This window comes from Miscanthus floridulus, chromosome 7 (assembly GCF_019320115.1).
Source record: "Miscanthus floridulus cultivar M001 chromosome 7, ASM1932011v1, whole genome shotgun sequence".
In the NCBI taxonomy this organism is placed as follows: Eukaryota; Viridiplantae; Streptophyta; class Magnoliopsida; order Poales; family Poaceae; genus Miscanthus; species Miscanthus floridulus.
In genome coordinates this window covers 128,583,206-128,603,692 of record NC_089586.1, presented here as the reverse complement: position 1 = coordinate 128,603,692, position 20,487 = coordinate 128,583,206, and the positions used below count along the sequence as shown (strand labels likewise).

General features: G+C 46.2%; 3 protein-coding genes across 4 annotated transcripts; all 3 read left to right on the top strand.

Annotated features, from left to right (window-relative positions):
- Positions 1 to 1,944: 1,944 nt before the first annotated feature.
- LOC136464740 (uncharacterized) lies at positions 1,945 to 7,221 on the top strand. Its single transcript, XM_066463693.1, has 10 exons — positions 1,945 to 2,350; positions 3,975 to 4,040; positions 4,291 to 4,471; positions 4,667 to 4,863; positions 4,973 to 5,023; positions 5,105 to 5,196; positions 5,602 to 5,732; positions 6,018 to 6,100; positions 6,248 to 6,352; positions 6,819 to 7,221. Exons 1-10 carry the CDS (start codon positions 2,054 to 2,056, stop codon positions 6,960 to 6,962), a joined length of 1,347 nt encoding a protein of 448 aa, XP_066319790.1. The 5' UTR covers positions 1,945 to 2,053; the 3' UTR covers positions 6,963 to 7,221.
- A 4,001-nt stretch (positions 7,222 to 11,222) lies between these two features.
- LOC136464739 (cyclin-B1-2-like) lies at positions 11,223 to 13,320 on the top strand. Its single transcript, XM_066463692.1, has 4 exons — positions 11,223 to 11,461; positions 11,565 to 11,665; positions 12,295 to 12,392; positions 13,082 to 13,320. The coding sequence occupies exons 1-4, from the start codon at positions 11,339 to 11,341 to the stop codon at positions 13,180 to 13,182; spliced, it is 423 nt and encodes a 140-aa protein (XP_066319789.1). The 5' UTR covers positions 11,223 to 11,338; the 3' UTR covers positions 13,183 to 13,320.
- A 3,244-nt stretch (positions 13,321 to 16,564) lies between these two features.
- On the top strand, positions 16,565 to 19,800 carry LOC136464738 (uncharacterized). 2 transcript variants are annotated; one of them, XM_066463690.1, is made up of 3 exons: positions 16,565 to 18,525; positions 18,610 to 18,728; positions 18,817 to 19,800. In XM_066463690.1, the coding sequence occupies exons 1-3, from the start codon at positions 18,246 to 18,248 to the stop codon at positions 19,306 to 19,308; spliced, it is 891 nt and encodes a 296-aa protein (XP_066319787.1). In that variant the 5' UTR covers positions 16,565 to 18,245; the 3' UTR covers positions 19,309 to 19,800. The 2 variants fall into 2 exon arrangements, with proteins under 2 accessions (XP_066319787.1, XP_066319786.1); XM_066463689.1 differs by having other exon boundaries at positions 18,610 to 19,800.
- The last annotated feature ends 687 nt before the right edge of the window (positions 19,801 to 20,487 follow it).

The following is a 20,487-nucleotide window of genomic DNA, read 5'->3' as shown; positions in this document are numbered from 1 at the left end:
CGTCGGTGCGAGCTGAACAGGCGAAAGCGTGTGTTTGGCGGCGGCAATCCCCAGCGGGCAGAGGCGAGCGCGGCGGTGCTCCTCAGCCCCGGTGCGGAGGGGACTCTGGCAGCGACTCCACTCTAGGTTGTGCGGTCCCAGGACCCGCTCATCCTCCGCGATGCGCAGCTCAAGATCCTCACCACCCCCCGCCAGATCCGTTGTCGGTGGCGTAGGAGCACCCGAGGAGGAGGACGAAATGCAGAGGAGACGAAGACGGAGATGAGATGGGCGAGCTTCGACCGTGCGAGCGAGGCAGCCCTATCCGTGGCGGCCGCGTGAGTCCGCGGCGGCCGCGCCGGACCTTCACGGCGTTGAGCGGCCGTGCACGGCGTGGCAGGCGTGCAACGGCCACAGTCGGAGCACCAGGTGTGAGCGGGCGCAGCCATAGCTCGAAGGTGTCCAGCGGTCGAGGCCGCAGGGTCGGGCGCACGTGGGAAGGGAAGCTGCTGGCGATGGGGAGGAAGGCGCACGGGATCCGACACGCACGATGGAAACTACGGCTCCTCTGTCCGTCCGAGAGAGAGAGAGCAGGAGGGAGGAGCATAGCAGAGCAATGGCGAGGATACGGTCCGGCTCTGTTGGTTTGGCATGGCCTCGGTGATGTTCTCGCAAGCTGCGACGACGGCGGCGGCGCAAGTCGCATATGACCACAGACGTGGAGGTTCCGGTGGATCGGCTTGGATGGCTTCTTTGGTTCTCGCAAGCTGCGGCAACGGCGGCAGCGTAATTCACGGAAGACCGCAGATAAGGAGCAGAGCGACGGTAGGAGCTTCGGCTCTACGATGTGGCTTCGGTGGGATTCTCGTCAGTGAGGCCGTTGCGGCAAGTCAAGGCACGAGCGGCTCCTGCGATGCTAAGCTCTAGTGCGGTGGCCGCCACCGGCAAGGTCAGGAAGCAGCTCCGACGGCGTTGAGCCGGCCGTGTGGATGGGGCGAACCGAGGCGGAAGAAAGCACGAAGGAGTCGGATGCGGCGAGCCCCATGGACGACCTCGTCGGGCGGCCTGTCCTCTACCACAAGTGACGGCGTGCGCGGGGCATCCACGCACGAGCCGGGGCTCCACGGGTAGTGGCGTGTGTGCAGCACGACGCGCGGCGGCATGGACGAGGCACGCCGGTGGGAGCATCGTGGGCATCGCGGCCTCCGTGCTGCTGGTGCCTGCCGATGGAGATCCATACGGGCTCCTCACTACTGTCGTCGACGTTGCCGTGGGGGACGGACGGTTATGGGCCACCATGTTGTGCGAGGTGCGAACGATGCTGGGGTGGGCGTACGAGGGACGACAATGAGATCCGGCAGCGGAGAGGGCGAACGTGGCGAGCCAGGGCAAACGCGAGCTCCGTCGGGCATGGTGGTGTGGCTGCGCTCTGCATCGACGGCAAGAAGGAAGTCTCCATCCCCGTTGGCGGCATCAACCTCGGCTGCTACCACGCCGGTGCAGTTCGGTTGAGTCTATGACACGTGGGCCCCACATTGGACAAAACCGCTCCACGTTGGACAAAACAGCCTCACCCGCGCCCAGGTGTTAAAAGTGAATGGTTTTGACAGTTGGGGTACTAGTATTAGACAGTTTTGTAGTTGAGGGTCAAAATTAAACCAACATGATAGTTGAGAGGCCAAAAGTGGACTTAATCCCTTCTAAAAAGAGCAGAATTCTTCTTCAGGCGGGCCTACTGTATTACATTGCGGCGGCCCATTTATATAGCCCAGAACGACGAACGAACAAAGAAGAAACAAACTTTCCCAGCTCAAGAGAGAGCCCACTGGCATGAGGCCCCAACTCACATATGAAAATTAGAGGCCCAACAGTACCGGCCTTTGCTACGCGGCCCAACAGAGCCCACCGGAGCGTGCGCCGCGCCGAGATTATTCCAGCACGCTCCCCGAACCCAAGCTGAGCGGGTGCTTCTTCCTCCACTGGTCTCGGTCCGTACCGGCCGCAAATATCCACTTGCCCTCCTCTCAGTCTCAGGCAGGCTCTCTCACCCTCCTCGCACAGTCGCACGCGCACCATGGCGGCGCTCTGCTCCGCCTCCCCGGCCATATCCGCGGCGGCGTCCCTCGGATCGCCCGCGCGCAGGGTTGCGTCCCTCCTCCGCCTGCGCCTGCGCACCGCCGCGCCCTCCTACTCCCTCGCGGCGGCACCGCGGGCGCCGGCGGGGGCGCCGTCGTGGCGAGCGCACCGGCGGTTCACGGCGTCCGCGGCTTCCACCACGGAGGCGGAGGAGTGCTCTGGGGTGGAGACGCTGATCCCGCCCGACAATCGTATCCCCGCCACCATCATCACCGGCTTCCTCGGTTCCGGCAAGGTCTGGGCCCGCTAAACTCAGTACTACTACCATTCGTTGGTATGCGCGGCTGTGAAAGTCCATGTGTTGCTAGACTCACACTGAAAACGATTATCGAAGATAGTATTCAACACTGTTACTTACAGCCGGTGATTGCCTTTGGACTAGAAACATGGGCGCGGCAGCTGCGCGATTGGGCCAGTGGCAATGACATGCACTGCCGATTTTGATTGATTTTGGGTGCAGATAGTATCTATATTAACAGAAGTCACAATAATGCAGTTTTCCAAAATTGTTTAATGACTTCTAAATCTTGTTATGGAAATATACCACTAGGAAATATACCATGTTATCAGCTCCTATCTCTTGAGTATTTCTCTTGCAAGAATTTTCAAAGTCATCGCATGTTGGTTCAATCTCCATATCTTTAATGTCTCTAGAGGATTGTGCTTGTGAGGATGGAGCCTGAAGAAATGGAAAGGTCAACATAAAGCGAATGTAACATATGTAAAGTATGCTATATGTGCGCTATATGACATCAGTACAAGATTGGTTCAAGAGGTTTGGATCAATGAAATACACATTAGCTAATTAGCTGTTCAACTCTTCCTATGAATTATTCAGAAATTTATAAGGCAATGGTAGGGTTAGGGCCCACTCAGGTAATGATTCAGTGCACAATGAAAAAAATGAAAAAATGTGAAGACTAATATATAAGTTCAAATCAAACAGTTTACAATCAAGTACTAAGAAAAAAAAAACTTAACACATAGGGATGTGTATAGGTGGTTATGAGGATTATACACTGATAAGAATATTTCTTAATAATCCAGTATAGCTGAGTTGACTGAGACATGTGCAATATCTATGTGAAAGAATGTTGTTTATCAAAGCGAATGCTAACACTTTTAGTTTTACAAAGATGTGACAGATGTGAATTATAAATAGGATTACATGTCAAAACTGTGCAGTTCTGTGTAGTTTCAGCCATGAATGCCAGTGTCTCAAGAAATTCAACTTTTATGCATTTTTTCCAAAAAAAGCATAAAGAACTTGAGTCCCCCTTTTAGATAAACCGATAGAGTAGTACCTGTTGTTCAAGCCGCTCTGTTTTATGGGATCCACCTCTTGCTCTTGCCTGTTCTTTTGCGTGTGTTTGACTGGAAACTGAAACTGAAACGGCATGAGAGATGAAACCTCAAGTGACGCGGAAAAAAGACGAGACATATGGAGTTCTCTGGAATTTTCTTCAAGCAAAAGGCCCTGATGATGGAGGCATGCTAACCGCTGGATCCAGTTACAGCCTGATCCATTGGTAGAGAATTCAGGGCGATGTGTCCCAATAACATGCCTGAGCTTGAAGTTTGGATTTGAAAGTGTAGAGATACTAGGACGGGGTGCTCATTCTTTGTTTCGATCAAGCGAGATGAAAAACTAGAGATGCTCTTGTTCTAATCAACCTGTAGAAATTTAGTCCACTTGCTGGGGCTTTACTACATGCATATTACAGTACGACTGATTTCATAGCTTCAACCTTTGACACTGTCACTTATATGCTGCACAGTGCACAGAACGTTGCATTGCTTATTTCAACTGGACGATTTGTATTGGCATTGTATATTCAGTGTTTTTTTCTTCTTTGCAGACAACTTTACTGAATCACATCTTGACTGCTCACCATGGAAAGCGAATTGCTGTTATTGAAAATGAGGTATGCTCATATTAATGGTTTTGTCAGCCAAACGAACTTCATCATTCAGTAATTCAATTATATTAGTTTTGTAAGTGTCTGTCCAGCAGTTATTTCTTCATTCCTGAACGCATGCTTAGTTTGCGAAATGCAGAAAATCATCTTAATTTACTTAGTTCATGATCTATCCATCACTTAGGAGTGCCTAGCTAATATGCAAGGCGAAGCTGAACCACTTGTCTACCTTTTACTGTCATTGTTCACATTGCAGTTTGGAGAAGTAGACATTGATGGTTCATTAGTCGCTGCACAAACTGCTGGAGCTGAGGACATAATGATGCTAAATAACGGCTGCCTTTGCTGCACGGTGCGTGGTGATTTAGTCCGTATGATTGGTGAATTGGTGAACAAGAAGAAGGGGAAGTTTGATCATATTGTTATTGAAACAACAGGTAAAGAACTTGTTAGGTTATTGTTCAAACTGCACATTGCTACCATAATCCGGAGAAGATCTCGTATTAATTTTTTTTCTGTATAAATTTTGAACAGAAAGCAATGCGAATCATGAAAAGTTTGATTACGTTGGTTATCCATGGATTGCATAATCATGTTAATTGCTCTCCCTTTCTCTCTATCTATTTTTTCAGGTCTAGCAAATCCAGCACCCATTATACAGACATTCTATGCAGAGGATGTAGTTTTTAATGATGTCAAGCTGGATGGTGTTGTTACTTTAGTTGATGCAAAGCATGCTAGACTTCATTTGGATGAAGTAAAGCCCAAGGGTATAGTCAATGAAGCAGTTCAGCAAATTGCCTATGCTGACAGAATTATAGTTAACAAGGTTATGCTCCTTTAATCAAAATGTTCAGTGACTTAAGTACACTGTTTTCTGTAATTTGGGTCCTTGTTGGAAAACACATATAGATCTAACCCCTGTTACTTCACTGCAGATTGATCTGGTCAATGAACCTGAAGTTTCGTCCTTGGTTGAGCGTATAAGGGTTAGTGTTGCATATTCATTGTGCTATTTCATTACCATATGTTTGTTTGTACTTTATAATATCCTCCTTTTCTGAATACAGGGTATCAATCACATGGCTAATTTGAAGCGAACTGAGTATGGTAAAGTTGATTTGGATTATGTTCTTGGAATTGGAGGATTTGATCTGGAGAGGTTCCTTTCTTTCATCTTATTTTTTTCTGTTATATGTGTTGGCATGTTGTGTCCTCACTAAACGAATATTTGGGCCACGTGCCCTTCCAGCCTAGTCCCTGTCATTTACTTTATAGAAGGGGAAAGAGAATTAATATAGAAACAGATCATAATGAAATAATGCGAGTTGTTGAAGCATAATGAGATGATGCACTGCGCTTAAAGTTGAACTTAGTTGCAGCCATATGGAGTCAAGCTACTAGCATTGGGAGAGCAAAACTAAAAACTAGCGTACGCTTAGCCATAGAATCAGTATAATCTCATTAAGGATTATTTAAAAAATAATAATGAAATTTTGTATTCTGGCAGTTCTTACAGTTACTAATTTAATTCTGTGGGGATAAAGGAAATTCATTCTGTTTACAGGATTGAGAGTGCTGTTGCTGAGAAGTCACATGAAGACCACGCAGAACATGACCATGAACACCATCATCATGAGCATGAGCATGAACACGACCATGACCATCATCACCATCATGATCATGATCACGGACATGGTAAGCCTTGGTGTTGGAACATTATTGTGGCATGACCTGACTGACATGGTAGTATCACTCATTTGTGCCACCAGTTAGGAATGACATGTGCAAAACCATCATTGACTTAAGCAAAAAATATAAGAGAACATTTTGACACAGGTTATCTTATGAAGTGTACATCTATGCCCCAGTTGAAAAGCTTGTCTTGTCTATAATTTTGTATATGTAAATGCTCTTTTATCACTGATTTAAAAATCCCAAGTATGAACATAAGTAAACTCTATGCTGCCCCCTTTTTTGTAGATCATCACGCACATGATCACACTCATGATCCTGGTGTTTCTTCTGTGAGCATTGTTTGCGAAGGGGAGATGGATCTTGAAAAAGCCAGTCTTGAACTATTCCTCATCTCTTGCTATATTTCTCAATTGATAAAATGAATATTGAGATGTCTAAATACCACAATCCTTTTGTAGCGTTGGAATGGAGTTACTTATATTATATTGATGGCAATTTGAAATGCACTCATGCAGGCTGACTTTTGGTTGGGGAACCTACTGCTGGAACACAGTGAGGATATATACAGGATGAAAGGACTACTTTCTGTCAGTGGAATGCCACAGCGATTTGTCTTTCAGGTTTGGGTTAACTAATGCCACAATTTTATCTTGTTATGGCGTAATACACCAACAATTGTGGCATCTACCACACCAAAATCAATTTATGTGTATTTAGTAACGTGAAAAGGCATTATGCATAAGCATAACGTATCAAATTTAGATGTATTATTGTTGGTAGGAAGGATCAAATTTAAATTTGGAAGGAAAACGTTTTTTTTTTCTTCCTTTGATGATCCTGCATGCCATTTCTATTATCTTCCATCACTCCATTCAGTCTTGCTTGTGTTTGCAACTCTGCACCTGTCCTGAGCACCTTCCCTTGTATATCTTCATGTGCTTAGCAGATTATCTTAATTCTTCAAATTTACTACTAAGTGTTACCGTTTGACTTGGACGGATATTTTAACATTATACCAAACTTTCTCAGACTGGCATTGATAAGCCGAATGAACCTGAATTGTTTGTTTGTTTTTTGCATGGCCAGGGAGTGCATGACATTTTCCAGGGATCTCCTGAGAGGATGTGGGAGCCAAATGAGCCTCGCATCAACAAGATTGTCTTCATCGGCAGGAACCTCAATAAAGAAGAGCTGGAGAAGGGGTTCAAGGATTGCCTACTGAAGAAATAGAAGGGCTTCATCAACAAGACTGATTCCAGAATACAGACGGGATGGATCTTCAGCTCCATGATTTTGAGCTTTGCGGCTGCAGAACTTATCCTCGATTACTGACATGACATGGAACGCGAGATGTATCGAGTCGATAGCATTATGGCAACCTTGCATTCTCACGAAACAACAGTAGTATATCATAGTGTCATTGCACGGTGTTGTAATGTAACCAATAGAGATTATAGACTGTCGTTGTCTTTGTGATTCACGTAAATCATATCGCATGGCTATCGAACGTGTGGGAATAACTAGCGCCTGGACCTGCGGCCCCCCGTGTCCGGACACAGCTTCGCCGTACCCTGTCCGGTCTCCCGTGTAACAGAGCGTCCTGCCCGCTTGTCGCCCCCACAGGGGGCCTCAACCTCGTTGTGCCCGCGTCACCTCCATAGCCAAGTCTGTATCTCCGTCACGCGGGGAGATGCCACAGGCCCTAGTTATTAGGATCAGACCTGTAAAAGATCGAATCAGAGCCTACACCGGTCCGGTTTACTTAAAAGACCGTCTGTGCAAGCGAACTGTTATAAACCTGTTGAACCGGCCGGTTTTTTTGTCAAACCGGTGAACCGGCCAGTTCCGTGCGAACCGGTGGGGTTTTGATTTTTTTCCAAAATTGTCCCTGTGTGCGCTCAGGGCAACCTTATCTACCTAGGGGCGTTGATGTCAATAGGTGAAACGGGTCCTTAAGGGTTGTTTGCCGGCTGTGTGAGGGGAAAAAAATCACTTTATCCTTTTCGCGGCACTGGTTGCGTTCTGGGCGGCGGCGGTTCTGCTCTTGGCAGCAGCGCGAGCCCAGGCAGTTACCGGCGGCGGCGGCGGGCCGCGGGGCGCGCGACCGCGGCGGGCAGCTGCGGCGGGCGGACTCGGCGTGCCGCGGTGACCGGCGGGCAAGGAGCGGCCGAGGCGAGCAGCGCACAGGCGACCGCGGCGGGCGGATCCTGCACCTGCAGCGGCGGCAAGGAGCCGAGGACAAGGAGCGACGGGCGGGATCTAGATTCCAGAAGGCTGCTACTGCTTCTGATCTGCTTTCTTCAAGCTCCAGACTCCAGACAGGCAGACAGTACCTCCACTCCACGGCTCCGCGACATGGCCGCTAATGGTGAGATTTTGTTAAACTGTTAAAGACTATATGGCCTGCATACCTTCATCGCTTTGGTATTTGTCCAGTGAGATTTTTTTAGTGTCAGTGCAGTGATATATTCAGTAAGATTTGTTAATGCACTGATATATTGAGCAAACGAATCTGAGTAGTAGAATCGCTATGATATTAGTATATTACGTTTATTATGAATGGTACCGCACTACTGCTAGTGAAAGATTATTACCGTCTCCTGCAGGGCTGCAGTCATGGATTTGATGCCACTCCTGCTATTTTGTATTAAAGAACCAGCGAGGCTGTGTATGCAGACATGCAGTATGAACTATGTATGAAGCTGAAACTTATGTTATTGATATCACGCACTTTATGTTTTCAATTAAGAACATGTCGTTCTATATATACATATGTATGAATCTTATAGCTGTGCAATTAAATTTGTGTTGTTTATCATCTATTAATTACACACACACACACACTGGCGGAGCTACCTTAGGGCCTGCATCCAGTTCCATAGTTGTCATGTGCAAGTGCATGTATATTTCCCCGCTGTCTACTGGCATAGTTGCATGCATAGTTGTCTTGACTAATGCCTGATGCATGCAAGCTTGCTAGCTATGGTGCCATGCTTGCCTGTAGCAGTACGTTCTTGAGGCCCGTTTGGCCCCTGCTTGCTTTGAGCGCTAGCTCCGCCATATATATATATACTGGTTCAAAGTTTTTGCAGCCGGTTTAATTTGTCCGGTCCAAAACAATTGAACTAGCGGTTCAATCGGTTCCAAACGGTTGGACCAGTGAACCGCTAACCTCGTCGATTCGATCTCCGGTCCGGTCCTAATAACTTTACCACAATCTTATGCTCAAGGAACTCCGGTGAGGCCAGCGAAGGCAGCATGTCATACGGGAACGGGTGCCAGCGCGTCCTCCGGTGGAGCGCACCTGCCAGCTTACAGCAGATGCCGCCATAGCTTTTTGGACTAACTCTCTCTTCCTCACTAAACAACCCTACATTGAGATCTACTTTCACTCAAATGAAAAATTGCAACATACTCCGTCCGGACAACTTTCTATGGCGTTGTGGCGTTTTTGGTATAGGCAGCAATCTAAGGCGATACAACTATACCGAGGCATTTGGTGCATCAAGTTTTGCAGGCAGTAAATACATGCACAGGTTTTAAAGAGATTATTGCATGCAGGACGCAGTATACAAAGGGACCAGAGGATGCGGGCTAGTGTTTGCTTCATCTATCTCTTCACTCATTTGTTGCATGCATCCATAAAGTTGAATAGCTCGGGTCCACACAGGGCAAGTAGCATGGCAGGAGCAGGTTACCCTCACCGAATTTTTTACTATTTAGCCATTTTTTTCGAAAGTTTCTCTCAAATAGACCCCTGGCGGAAACAATTCCAGAAATGGACCCTTGGCTCGGCGCCAGAGTGACTGGCGCCGAGCTCGGCGCCACGGTCACTGGCGCCGAGGTCCTGGGCACGGGAAAATGGCCTGCCAGGGGCTCGGCGCCAGAGTGACTGGCGCCGAGCTTGGCGCCATAGTGAATGGCGCCGAGACACCTGCATTTAACCCAGCCTGCACTTCTTCCCCGAGCTGACTTTTGACTAAGTCCCTAAATTTATCCTAAGATGGGCAACTTAGAATTGCAGGCTGGGTTAAATGCAGGTGGCTCGACGCCATTCAGACTGGCGCCGAGCTCGGCACCAGTCACTCTGGCGCCGAGCTCCTGGCAGGCCAGTTTCCCGTGCCCAGGACCTCGGCGCCAGTGACCGTGGCGCCGAGCTCGGCGCCAGTCACTCTGGCGCCGAGCCAAGGGTCCATTTCTAGAATTGTTTCCGCCAGGGGTCTATTTGAGAGAAACTTTTGAAAAAATAGCCAAATAGTAAAAAGTTCGGGTTACCCTCATGTCTCTAAGTTCCTTGGTATCCGAGAAAACACTTCTCGTGCCTAAAAAAAGCTGCCCAGAGGAAGTTATCATAGTAATATATACAACATTCAGATAGAACATTTACAACATACGTCTAAAACAGGTGAAATATATGAAACATATTGTTACAATATATGTGTGAAACGTATGCAAGCATCTAGATCAAAACGCTTGCAACGTACGTCTGGAACAGATGAAACATTTTGAACAAACACTTACAACATGCTTATGAAACACCTGCAACATGTGCAACATCGTCGATCTATTTTTGCAATATTCATATGAAACAACTGCAACATACTTTTGAAACGACTGAAACACCTGAAACATACATTTGCAACATAGGGGAGGGAAAGCCTGGGCCGGTCGATTCCAACCGTCGGGATCAGAGCCAACGGCGAGCGACGGTGCACGAGCACCCAGCCCCAGTGGCACGCGCGAGCACCACCACCAGCCAGTGCCACTAGCATCGACCTTAGCTCTGGCTGGCGAGCGGCGCGTGCTACGAGAGGGAGCAGGCGGCGTGGCGCATGGCCGAAGCGAGGAGCGAGGTACAGGTGGGGCGTGCGACGGGTGGGGGAGAGGAGCGAACGGCGCAAGTGGGGCGCACGGCGGTGCGGGAGCGGGTAGGGAGCGAGCAGTGCAGGGTAAGAACGCGGTGGGGAGAAGGCCGAGCGGAGTGAGCCAACAGTGTCCGGATGAGAATAAGAGATGGATGAAGTCAAAGTTGCGGTGAACGTCTCGCTACTTGTCCGTCCAGAGCGAATCGCTGGTGTTGGACGTCCAGTTTGTAGCATTATCGCTTAGCAATCAAGAGTCGTTCAAAATTAATATTCTTGTTTAATCTGTGTTCATTCCGATCGTGTCTGATCTATATCTTACAATTGCTTTTCTACTCCCACCGTCCTTGAATGATAATTCCACTTTGACAGGTAAAGTCATAAAATTTATATATTGTCATTTGCTAAGGATTAAGGAATTGTAGAGGTACTTTGAATGCACAATCTATTGATACATGTTTTATATCCTAATTGGCTATTTTTTGTTAATATTTATTTTGTTGACTTATATAAATACACACACAGTCCGGGACATATTTGTTTTGGGATGCAATTTCGAGTGGAACTAGAAAAACGGCTATATTCCGAGCTGGATAGGCAGTTGGGCCGGCCCAACAAAACGACTAAAAGAGGGTAGGGACCTATAAGCCCAAAGCGCCGCTGTTTCCTTTCTTCCACGCAAAGAAAGAAGCGAAGGTTTTGTTCTTGAGCGCGCGAGAGAGGAGCAGGCGGAGAGCATCGACGATGGCGAGCGGCAGCATGAAGAGGGAGATCAGCGAGACCCACGACACTCTCCGCTTCGGCCTCAACGCCGGCGTCAAGGCCGACCTCGCGCCGCCGCACCCGCTCCAGTCCACCATCCAATCGGTAAGGACCCGTCGCTCTCCTCCGTTTCCCTTTGTCCGTGCCCTCGAAACCCTAACGCTGAGCCTGGGATCCATGTTTGGGGGGACGCGCGCGCTCCGCACAGGAGGCCAAGTTCTGGGCGGACAAGAAGAAGTTTGGGACAGAGGCCATCTACGGATCCGCCTTGAACATCCGCAAGGATCTCGATGCCCAAATCCTCTCCAGGTCCTTCACTTCCCCAGTTCCCCTCTGCAGCTCTCACTGGAAAAAATAATTTTACTTCCATCAATTCGTTCTAATTCGAGTTAGGAGTAGTTAGTGGTTGATGGGAGTATAAAAAAAAAGCCCATCTGGCTGCTGTAATTGACAGTGCCGAGGGAAGTTTGGGTGAATTCCTGAAACTGTGTTACCTTCCTCATGATATACATATGCTATACCTATCGATAGGCCTCTGAAGCGTGGAATTTTGTCAAATGTTTACGTCAGTTTTTGGTCATGCTGCACGGATGAGGAATCAAATGTGTTTCTGTACAATTGCCTTGTTTAGCAATAGGATTGTTTACATGGTTTCAGCATCTGCTGGTAAAGTTGTTAACCATCTTGGAATATCTAGGCCTTTCTCTGCTTCAATGTGCAATCATATGTTCCAATTGTTCGTGTTCATCTGGTCCTCCTAAGTTGTCACACCAATTGTGAGCAGACATAAGTGGGAGGCAACTAAGGAAATAGGAGTGTGCCTTCTATTTTGTTTATCTTTGTCCTTCGACAACTTAGTACATTATTAGTTTAAAATTGTTTTCTTGGTGATTAGCAGTTTGCACTCTTGATGCCTTTGCTGATGGATATGATGCCAGGTTCCAAAGGCCCCCTGGTGCTTTGCCATCATCTCTGCTTGGATATGAGGCACTGACAGGTTCCCTGGATGATTTTGGATTTGAAGATTATCTTAACAGTAAGATATTCTGTCATTTGTTATCAATAAGTTACTTTCCTTCTCTATCACATATATAAACATTTCGCAATAGTTTATGACCACCTTAATATTCTTAGCCAGAGAGTGCTGCCTATTTTAATCATCTTAACCTTCTACAGTTAGCAGTAATTCTGTTTTACTTCGAAGACCCTTTGAAGTAATACTAATGGGATTTATCTGGCTTAATTCAAAGTTAGGAGTTCCTGTAAATCAAGAGTATTAAAATTTACCAAACCAATTATATAGTTGTTGGATGAACTTTGTGTCTTGGAGAGGTTATAGGTAATTTAAGTTGGAGAGGTCATCAGTTCAAGAGTATTCAAGTTACATGATTGTTGGCTATTGTTTTACTTTATTTATTAATGTACTCTAGATAGAAAATCCGGAGTATGTAGTAGAAGAAGTGTTATATGCTTTGTGACAGTCTGATCTGAGCTTGTCTCTCATAGCTACAATAACTTTCTTAGGATCAATCTGATAAATGATAAAATGTTTCATTGTGATCATTGCTGCTTACCGCTGAATATTTTATCTATGTATTTGTTGATCAGACATTTACAATTAAAGTACAGCACTGAACATTTTCCCCTTTGTACTATCTGTGGGTTCTTCCTATTGCTACAATTGTCTTTGAGCTGTGCTAATTTTCTTTTTCTGTTGGCTTGCAGTGCCACAAGATTCTGACAGTTTCCGTCAACCTGACATGCACCACGGAATGGAGGTTCGCCTTGGTTTGTCCAAGGGACCTATCTGCCCTAGCTTCAATTGAGGCAGTGAATGTAGTTCTGCCGCACGTTGCGCACCTCAGTCCAGTACTTCTGTTGATAGACCATATTACGATGGTGAAACGTGAAAACTGATGGCTTGCAGCTGTTCAGTGTTATGTTTCAATCAACACCAAATTCAATATTTGTCTAGTTGAATTTTGACACTAAATATAATGGTTTTTCCGCAAAAAATAGGTAGGTACTATTAAACTAAGAACGGTACGATTAAACCAAGAGCGTTTGAAGAGTATTCTTTTTCAGCACTGAGTAACCCGTGTTCTTTTTTAAGTAGTACTCCCTGCCCAAATTATAATATGTTTTGTCTTTTAAAGATGCATTGCTTTTACTATATATCTAGACATAGCTTGTATCTAAATGTATAGCAAAAGTTACATATCTAAAAAAAATATATCTTATAATGTGAAATTGAGAGAGTTTGTTTTAACTCTACAAAGCTTAGGCACAACTTCACCAATTCATCTCATTCAAACAAGTATAGACTGTGCAATTAGTTATACCATTTAACACGGTATGTCTGTCGGGCATTTCGGTATGGGTGGTTGCCATCCATTTGGGGGGTGGGGTGGGGGGGGGGGGGGGGGGGGGGGGGGGATTTCTCCCCCAACGGTGCCTATCCAATTTACCTTTTCAGTAAATCCAATGATGCAGTTTTCAAAAACTGTAGTATTACAAAACTCTGGTTTTATAAGAGCAAGTATAATAGCAGGCTGTAAGCCGACTAAATGCTGAGGTGGAGAAGAGAGGGGAGGAGAGAGAGGAGAAGCAGGCTGTAAGCTTACAGCCGGCTTGGGCACAAGAACCAAGAAAGTCTGTGAGAGAGACAAGTGGACCATGTATTAACTGTAAAGAGCTAACTACTATATGAGTGGGCTGAGAGAAGGCTGCAAGGAACCTTACAGCCAGCAAGCCGGCTATATTATTAACCTTGCTCTAAGCCAAAGAGACTCGAAGTTTAGAAAACAGAGATAATGAGTGGAGTTTCTAAAAAAACTCGAGAAAAACTACAGCTTTGACAAAACCATATTGTTGTATCTAAACACCCATTAGCTTTTGAAAACCAAAGTATTTTGTAAAAATCATTGTATTTCTCTAATACTTAAAAAAAATACTTTGCATCCAAATGGGACCCTTCTTTCTCAATCAATTCTTATTCTTTTAGGGCTTTTTGGATACCCATATATCGACCTTGCCTTAATCCATGTGTGTTGGACTACACCTAACCACTCCAACACGTTATCCAAACAAGGCCTCATTTGGATTCATAAGTTCTACATGATTAATCTCCCAAAGTCTCCTGCAAAAAGAGTTTCACTTGCGTGGAGCGCCCCAGATGAGATTTACCCGGCTATCGCCTACGGAAAACATCATTTTCACTTGGAAAGAAAGCATCTAGCCCTTATCCCATTCTCTTCTCTCTAGAAAACAGAACACCGGTGTTGTGATAGTGCCGCATAACTGCTTCGTTCCCGGTCCCGACACATTAGGGGCCTGTTCGCTTGAACTTATCAGCCGGCTTATCAACTAGAATCTACAGTATTTTTTTTTCACAATAAAACAGCTTCAGCCGGCTTTAATACCAGCCGAACATGCCCATAGTGCAGAGGATTTGGTAGTTGCCACTGGAAAGCTAGGCATGGCGAGCATGGAGAACAAGACAAGACCAGGCCCTGGGTTTGGTCCCTGCCTGCCCCTTGTGGATTAGTCCAATAACCAAAAAAAGGTTTTGGTCGCATTAGTGGGTATAGGTATATAATTACTCTGCCCTACTTTTGAATGATGATTGCATGCTTTGAAACTGAAAGAAGGGCTCGAGGCATAGCCGTTTTGCATCATGCAGCAATCCACTTCTCACCAACTGTAAGTGTATTGGATGATTCTTTTGTTGTTTAAATTAATAGGATCAGCGAATTAAGGAATGCTAGTGTTGTGTAGTCTACCTTTCTCTCTCTTCTTCTTTTTTGACATTATGGAGAAGTAGTCATACCAACTCCTAGGTTTGGTCTGACTCATCAGTCATCACATGATAAGTTAATTGGGTTGCTTCTGTTTTCCTCAGAGCTTTCTATTCTTATTATTTTTCTAATCCCACGGTCTCCAAGCGAGCTAGTCAATTCATTGATACTTTTTGGCTGAACCATTTCCATATTATTTCTCGTGATCGTTCTAGATCTTTCCATATGCAAGTTAAAGAATCAGCGAATTAAGGGATGCTATCGTTGTAGAGTCTTGCCTCCTCTCCAGTGTTTTTGAGGCGTCGCCTAAGCGTCGCCTAGGCGTCGCCTAGGCGACAAGGCGTGGCAGAGGTGCTGGGCGTCGGGGGCGCCACAACCTGCAATGGTATGGCGTCCGCCTAATCGTATTAGGCGTCGCCCAGGTGTAGAAAGGCGTCGGGCGGACGCCAACAGCCGCGCCGCGGACGCCGTATGCCTACTCGTGGGGGAAGGGCGCCAAAAGACCGCGGCCCTGCAGGAAATCGTCCGCGCGCCCGCGCGAAAAGCAACAGACGCGGGAAATCGAGCACGCGGCCGCCCAGATAGGACCTACGCGCGGGAAATCGACCGCGCGCCGCGAGTGCGGGCGAGGGGAGAGGAAGAGAGAAGGCGGTGGGCTTACCTCGAGCTCCGCTTGGCTGCTCCTCTGCTCCAGTCCACCGGCCGTCCGTCCCTGCCGCGGAGGCAGCCGTGCATCGCACGTCGCTGCTTGCCACTGCCTCTGCCTCCGTCCGCACCTCCGTCGACTCTGCCTCCGTCTGCCCCGTCCGCAGTCTCCAGTCCGCCGGCCGTCCGCAGTCTCCAGTCCGCCGGTCGTCCGCAGTCGGCAGCTGCTTCTCCGCTTGGCCGTCCGCCCCTACCGTGGAGCCTGTCGGGCCCTTCCACCTGGCCGTCCGCCCCTGCATCTCCGCTTGACTGCGCCTCCGTCGGGCTCTTCCGCCTGGTATGTCCCCCGCCTCCACTCTGCTCCCTGCTTGTCTGTTGTCTGCTCTGCTTCTCCCCCGCCTCCACTCGTGCTCCTCTGCTGTCTGCTCTGAAGTCTGAACCTGCTCTGCCTCCTCGTGCTCTGCTCTGAACCTGCAATGATATTGTTATAGCTGTCTGCTGTCTGCTCTGCTCTGAACCTGCTCTGCCTCCGCCTGGTATAACTGATGCTTTGAACTACTAGAAGGGTGATTTATAGTCCAATGTTGATGAATTTTTGTTGTGACTGCTTTTGCTTAGCCTGAAACAGCTCTCTATCTTGATTATCATGGTTTTAATTTTTTGCTTCCATGTTGCTTTGAACTACTGAACTGATAGCCTGAAACATTCAGTGTGCAAGCTGTGACCAGTCTGAAAATGGCTGCTTCCATGTTGCTTCCATGTGTGCAAACTGAATGACAGTGTGAAAACTGAATGCTGCACTACATAAGGCTCTTGCTTTCTTTTATGTAGCATCCAGCAACATGGCAAGCTCAAGTGAAGCACCTGATTATGATCCCAAGACTGATCCAGCAAGGAAAGCAAAGTCCAATGATCCAGGCTGGAAATATGCCTACTGGCAGGACCCTGCTAGGAGAGACTGGGTGACATGTATCCTATGTGGAAATGAGGCTTCAGGAGGCATAAAGAGGTTCAAGCAACATTTGGCTGGTGGATATGGAGATATTGTCCTTTGTCCAAAAGTTACCACTGAAATCAGGAAAGAGATGGAAGCTTACTTGCAAAAGAAGAGAAGAAGGCCTTTGTTCTTGGATGGTATTGAGGAAGAAGATGGGGAAGATGAAGTTGTGGTGGTGGCAGCAGCAGATGTACAAGCAGCAGCAGATGGGGGTGCAACACCAAAACCGGCTGCAAAACCAAGTTCTGGGACAGCCGCCAAGAGAAGGCATGCTATCTATCAATTCAAGGCTTCAAGACCTAGCAATGGCAATTCAACACCAAAGACACCAAAGACAACAAAGTCTGTTATTGCTATGCTTAGAAGAACTCCTGAACAGATAGTAGATCAAAGGCGTGCAAAGGACTTTCAACCCACCATTGAGTCCAGCACAAAGACTAAGGAGGAGAAGCAATATGTGGATTTGCAATGGGCACTATGGTTCATGGAGTGTGGTGTATCCTTTAATGCAGCAAATTCAAGGCAATTTGAAATTGCCTGTGAGGCAACAGCCCAATATGGTTCAGGGTACAAGCCTCCAACTAACCAACAGCTTGGTGAACCTTTGCTTCAAGAATGTGTTAAGGTGACAAGTGCCATGAGGAAGGACCATGAGCAGGCCTGGAAGCAATATGGTTGTACACTAATGTCAGATGGATGGACTGATATGAGAGGGCGCCACTTGATTAATTTTCTTGTGAACAGCCCTGAGGGAACATACTTTTTGGAGTCAGTTGATGCATCAAGTCAAGTTCATAGTGCAACAATGTTAGCTGATTTGTTACAGGAGAAGATTGAGGACATTGGAAAGGACAATGTTGTTCAAGTTGTGACCGACAATGGCGCTAACTACAAGGCTGCTGGTAAGATTTTGATGGATAGGATTCCCAAACTGTTTTGGAGTCCTTGTGCTGCACATTGCTTGGATCTGATGTTGGAAGAAATTGGGAACTTGAAGGCATTTAAGAAACCTATTGCACGTGCTAGGCGTGTCACCACATTCATTTATAGGCATGGGAGGCTTCTTAGTGCAATGAGGGCTCAAACAGGTGGGAATGATCTTGTTAGGGCAGCAAAGACTCGATTTGCCACATCATTTCTGACATTGAAGAGTTTGTACAAGAACAAGGATGCCTTGAAGAGCTTGTTTGTTAGTGAAGCATGGATTGGGAACAACTTGTGTACAACTACAGCAGGTCAACAAGTGCAAGACATTGTGCTATCTACTGAGTTTTGGAACTCAGTAGAAGATTGCCTAAGAGCTTCAGCCCCACTCTTAATTGTTTTGAGGGCTGTTGATGGTGATGAGAAGCCTGCAATGCCAGAGGTCACAGCTCTAATGAATCATGCAAAAGATAGGATAAAGCTCAGCTTCAATATATCAACCAAGTAGGGACTGCTCAAGCGTATCATGGACATTATTGAGAAGCGTTGGGTGAACCAAATGGAGCATCCATTGTATGGGGCTGCACTATATTTGAACCCAGGAAAATTTTATCCTCTTGTAAAAGCTAATGATGATGCCACTGTTGGGCAGCTAAGAGGTTGTTTTATTGAAGTGCTTGGAAGAATGATACCAGATGTGGAAACACAAATGAAGATCAATAGGCAGGTCATTGAGTATGAAGAGCAACGTGGAGATGCCTTCTCAAACAAAATGGCAAAGGAAAGCTATGACAGAATGAGTCCTCGTAAGTGTTGTTAATCTCAGCTTGAAAATTTCAGCAACTTAATTGCATTCCAAACTCCTAATATGTGCTGTACTTTTCATCCAGTTGATTGGTGGCGTTCTTATGGTGGCCGAGCCATTGAACTACAAAGACTTGTTAAGCGTATAGTTAGTCTTTGTGCTTCATCATCTGGTTGTGAGAGATGCTGGAGTACCTTCAATTTTGTGAGTATCCTTGTGATTAACAATTTCTATTTAGATGCATACAATCTGATTTTTTGTTTTGCTTCCCATCTGATTTTTTTGTTTGTAGATGCATACAAAGAAAAGGAATAGGCTGCTGCACAAGAGATTGAATGATATTGTTTTTGTTTCATACAATCGGAAGATGAGAACAAGGTTTCAACTTATGCGTGAGAAGGCAGGCAAGAAATATGACCCTTTGGTCATTGAGGAGTTTGATTGGGACAATGAATGGGCTGATTCATTGCATGTGCCCATTCCGGGTACTCGAGGGTCTGATGCTGTCAATGAGCTCACATGGCAGCATGTTGATGAAGCCACCGGTGCATCACAAGCGCTGCAGGGTCGTAATCTTCCTAGGAGAGCTACCGCTACTCAATATTATAGTCGTTCAAGAAATGTTCCTGTTCCTGCTACTGCTACTGAAGATGGAGAAGAGGAAGATGAAGTTGAAGACCCACATGATGATGCGGAAGTGAGCGAGTGTGAAGAAGATGGCAATGTTCTTGCTACTGAAGAAGACAAGGCTGCTGATCCTGATGAGTTTGATGATGGATTTTGAGTGCAAAAACAGAGATTTGCAGTCCTGCTGATGAATTCTTTTGTGTCTTGCACCCTTGCTGAACTTTTGGTGTAGTTGACTTAATTAGTATGCTTTAGAGTTCAGTTCTTCATTATAAGTTTGTGGACTATTTGAGACAGACTATGATGTCATTTGTCATGCTCATGCATGCACTAATGCTTGCTAATTTGTTATCTTGCCTCTTGTGTATTGTTTCCTATTTAATTCTCAGCAACTGATAATGTGTTTGATTGCTGAATTCTTTAATTGTCATGCAGTTTCCTTCAAGGGGTTGGATGCTACATGGGAGAAGAGCTTTTGGAAAGGAAAGAAAGGAACATGGGCTCTAGAATTGGCAACAAACGAGGTATGTATGTGCTGCACTAGTATATAAAATTCTAGCTTACAACGCCTTACAATATGCGTATGGCGTCGCCTAGGCGTCCGCCACAAACGCCTAGGCGTTGTGAAGGGGGTCGGGCGCCGCGCCTCGCCGCGGCGCCTCAAAAACATTGCTCCTCTCTCTCTTCTTTTTTTTTTTTGACAGAGCAGAGAATTTTTCATACCAACTCCTAGATTTGGTCTAAATTATTAGTGCATGATACTAGGTTAATTGGATTGCTTCTGTTTTCTTCAAAGAGATAAGGCCGTCCAATGCTCTGTTCTTATGTTGATAGTCCCACAACCATTTGTATAAGCTACTAGTATGTTTGTTGTTTCTTAACAAAAAAGCTAGCAAATTTGTTGAACCGTTTTCATACTCTTTCTGATTCTCTTTCCATATGCAAGTAAAGGTCAGAGCTTGACATTTCACATCGGAATTAGTGACTAGACTACTAGAGACTTTGTTGTTTATGTGCAAGAGAATGCATTTGGAACGGCGGCCATTACTCAATAACGATGCAGTGCTAGCTTGTTCATTCTCAATGTATATGTATTGGGTCCACTTTTGCCCAAGAAGGGAATATTAAAAGCCCACTCTTTATAGAGTTTCAAACCCTTTTCATTCCGTTGTTGACACAAGACACATGGGTCAAAATGACATTCCTCAATCTGAATGTTGTAGAGATAACCACAGACTAGTATGCTTCGTCTGTTGCTTACCATGCACCTTTCTCTCTCTCTCTTCTTGAGAATAAATAAATCCAATGGCGTCCACCAAGCAAATGCATGCATATA